Genomic DNA, 2,929 nt, shown 5'->3' with positions numbered 1-2,929 from the left:
TAAGCTTATGGTTTTATGAGAAACTTATCAGTATTCGAAACCAAACGAAATTCCCAGTACTAAAAATCACAATAGGGGATTTATCTAATATCATTTTTAATGCGAACTGCCTCTAATCATTATCAGGAGGGTTAAACGCCTCTATTCTTAATCCTTTCAAACTCAGCCGCGGAATCTTTAACAATTTCGGGGCAGTCTTAGCTTTGACTGGTTATTTCTAAATCTATATAACGCGAGTAGCTGAGGTAGATCCATAATGGATTTATGACAAGCAGGCTTTGAACCTTGATGTGCCCTCTTATCGTCGGTGCTAACCACAAATAACTATTGCATTAAGCTTAGGCTTTGGGTAATTTGAATAGGGTACTATCTCAGCCAATGAATTAAAATCTGCGACATACCGTCGACAGTCTAAACTTTTGTGGTGAGAGTCAGAAAATTCTTATTCCATCTTTTTCCATTTCGATGCGAATAATAGATATTTCTAATAAGGTCCTTAACACTTGGCCCATCCCATAGTGTATAAGAGAATCTTTCTTGTGGACTTTATTAATGTCCTTATTAATTAAGGGTATTACCATCGAATGGCTGATGCATACCTTACAGTGTTCTTTTTAACTTAACCACTGATACACCAAATGGTTTTTACTTCATCAATTAATTTCCTGAAATCGATGGCCCTTTTTTACTCATTGATGTCTCTGGACTTCCCCGTGACGAAGTACTTTTAAGTACATCCAAAAGAATGGGCTCCTTGCCATATATGGTTTTGCTGGGTTCATTCTTCGCATTTGAAGCGCGAATAAAGTTCTTCTCGCGAGCAGCGACATGTGTTTTAGAGCAAACAGCAAACAACATTCAGCTTCTCGATCCTTTTCATGGCTCTTCTCCCAGCCTTTCTAATGGCTGCGATAATTACCGATTTGGAGATTAACTCCATTGATATTGAGGTTTACTCTTGATGCACCGTTAACATTTGTCGCATCTCTAGCATTGCGACCGTTGTTGGCCTTATACGAGTTTTCCCTACTCGAAGCTTTGGTATTACATACCAGATTCAACAAGTGCTCAGGCAGTCCTTACCATGGGTCTTCCTTGAATTGCCAAGGGCTTAACATAAAAATTCTTGATAACTACTTGCTTCTCATTACCTCGACTATAGATTTGGTTACAGGATTACTAATCCATTACTATTATTATGTCGAGTTCCTATACTGCGGAAACAAGGATAGAGGATAAGGATGGTTCCTAACGGATATATCCACCTGATATTGCTGAAACAGTTCTGGGATACCATTGGCCAATCTTACTTTATACTTAACGCTTAGAGTTTTTAACAGGCAGATTCAAAGATTCATAAAATCCATTGTCTATGAAAGACTTATCTGAACCTTAATTAAGTAATACTCTAGCATGAGCGTTAATGATAAAGGGATTACCTGTTGCGATATTGGCATCCTGATTAGCTTCTTGAGCATCCATTTGAGAGTTTCCAGCGTTGTTCTTCTTAGTTTTCCCAGGCTTCTCGGTTTTATTCGGGCAGTTAGTTTTGATGTGCCCTATTTCTTTGCAACCATAGCAGGTTGCGTCTCCCAACTTCGGACAATCCAAGGTCTTATGCTCCTTGGTCTTGCAGATTCCACAGGATAAAGGTCGGGATTTAAATCTGCATTTCCCGTGGTGGTTTTTCTTACAGGTTTTGCATTTGGTCTCATTACCTAACTGCTGGTTGTCTTTTGAGTCCTTGCATTCATGGGTCTCGGGATTCACCTCTTTACAGTTGACACATCCCTTGGTCTGCTCATAGAAACACTTTCCAAAGTGCTTCTTCCCGCAGGTTTTACACTTGGGTTTTGCCTCCTTTGGCTTGAACTGGCTATAGTTTGAACTGGCCTTACCCTTTTTACAACCCTTACTCGGGGTGTCATCGGACTTTCGCTTGTGTTCCTTCAACGCACGGTCCACAGCGTTGCTTACGGCCATATCTATCATAGCCTGTAACTCGGTGCCCGTTAAATTCAGTCTTGTATCATCATTCTGATTAACTGCATGATTAGGAGTTTCAGAGGGGTCGGCCATGATGATGCTTCGAAGGCTACAAACCAAGAAGTAATAGCTTACTTAATTATAGGGAATTGTCGAACTTGATAATTTAAATAGCCATGGTGCAAACAAACCATATAGGCCTATAGATAGTATTAAGTTTATTTGATCATGTTTTGCCTAGGTTTTTAAATAACCATCTTTGGCGTTTAAATGGAATAAAATCCTTTATACTTACTAGACAGGGGACGTAAGTCACGACTGTCAATGTCATAGTGACATTTTATATAGCACGACGGCTTGTTCCATAGGACTTTTCGATGGCACAGATGCCTTGTCACTAGGGAAATTTTAAAACATAATCAATGATTCCTTTGGATCGGAAAATTTCATAATTCATTGTCTTGACAAGAAGTTATGAAATAGAACTATCGTTTTCATGTATGCATCTTTGCCCGTAGGTATACATCCCAGGTGGATGTTTAGATGTGTACATCATGTTCGACATTTATTAGCCATGATTCCTATCGATCATATAGGCTAATTAAGGGGTTTGGAAGTTCCTAATATAAAGGTGACAATCGTGATTTTATCGTATACTGTTGTCGGGAGTGTTAACACGTTTTCAAGTGTTTAATAAGGATCTGAATCTCTTTTAAACAGGTTTTACCACTTTAGCTAGGTCTTCAATGACATTCAAGCTAGGTATCCTTCTAAGATTCTCCTTTAATATTTATACTGGCAGAAAAAGAAGGATATCTATTTATTTCAGGATTTTCATTATAATCATCCTAAATTATTTAAAAATATAACTATGGCACAAAAAGCCTAGTCACGTAGACAAGTTTAATTTATAACCTGGATTTTCACAGAGTCGAGATATTCG

The 2,929-nt window shown here is 38.4% G+C and overlaps 1 protein-coding gene across 1 annotated transcript; it reads right to left on the bottom strand.

The window, feature by feature from the left end:
• Window positions 1–1,392: 1,392 nt before the first annotated feature.
• Window positions 1,393–2,079, bottom strand: LOC110920213 (zinc finger protein GIS2-like). The gene has a single exon (XM_022164438.1). It carries the CDS (start codon window positions 2,077–2,079, stop codon window positions 1,393–1,395), a length of 687 nt encoding a protein of 228 aa, XP_022020130.1.
• Between the last annotated feature and the right edge of the window lie 850 nt (window positions 2,080–2,929).

This window comes from Helianthus annuus, chromosome 16 (assembly GCF_002127325.2).
Source record: "Helianthus annuus cultivar XRQ/B chromosome 16, HanXRQr2.0-SUNRISE, whole genome shotgun sequence".
Classification (NCBI taxonomy): domain Eukaryota; kingdom Viridiplantae; phylum Streptophyta; class Magnoliopsida; order Asterales; family Asteraceae; genus Helianthus; species Helianthus annuus.
This window is presented reverse-complemented; position numbering and strand designations above follow the sequence as displayed.

Bases quoted from the DNA above. Each gene is read 5' to 3' on its own strand.
- LOC110920213 (XM_022164438.1), bottom strand. From the start codon at position 2,079: ATGGCCGACCCCTCTGAAACTCCTAATCATGCAGTTAATCAGAATGAT.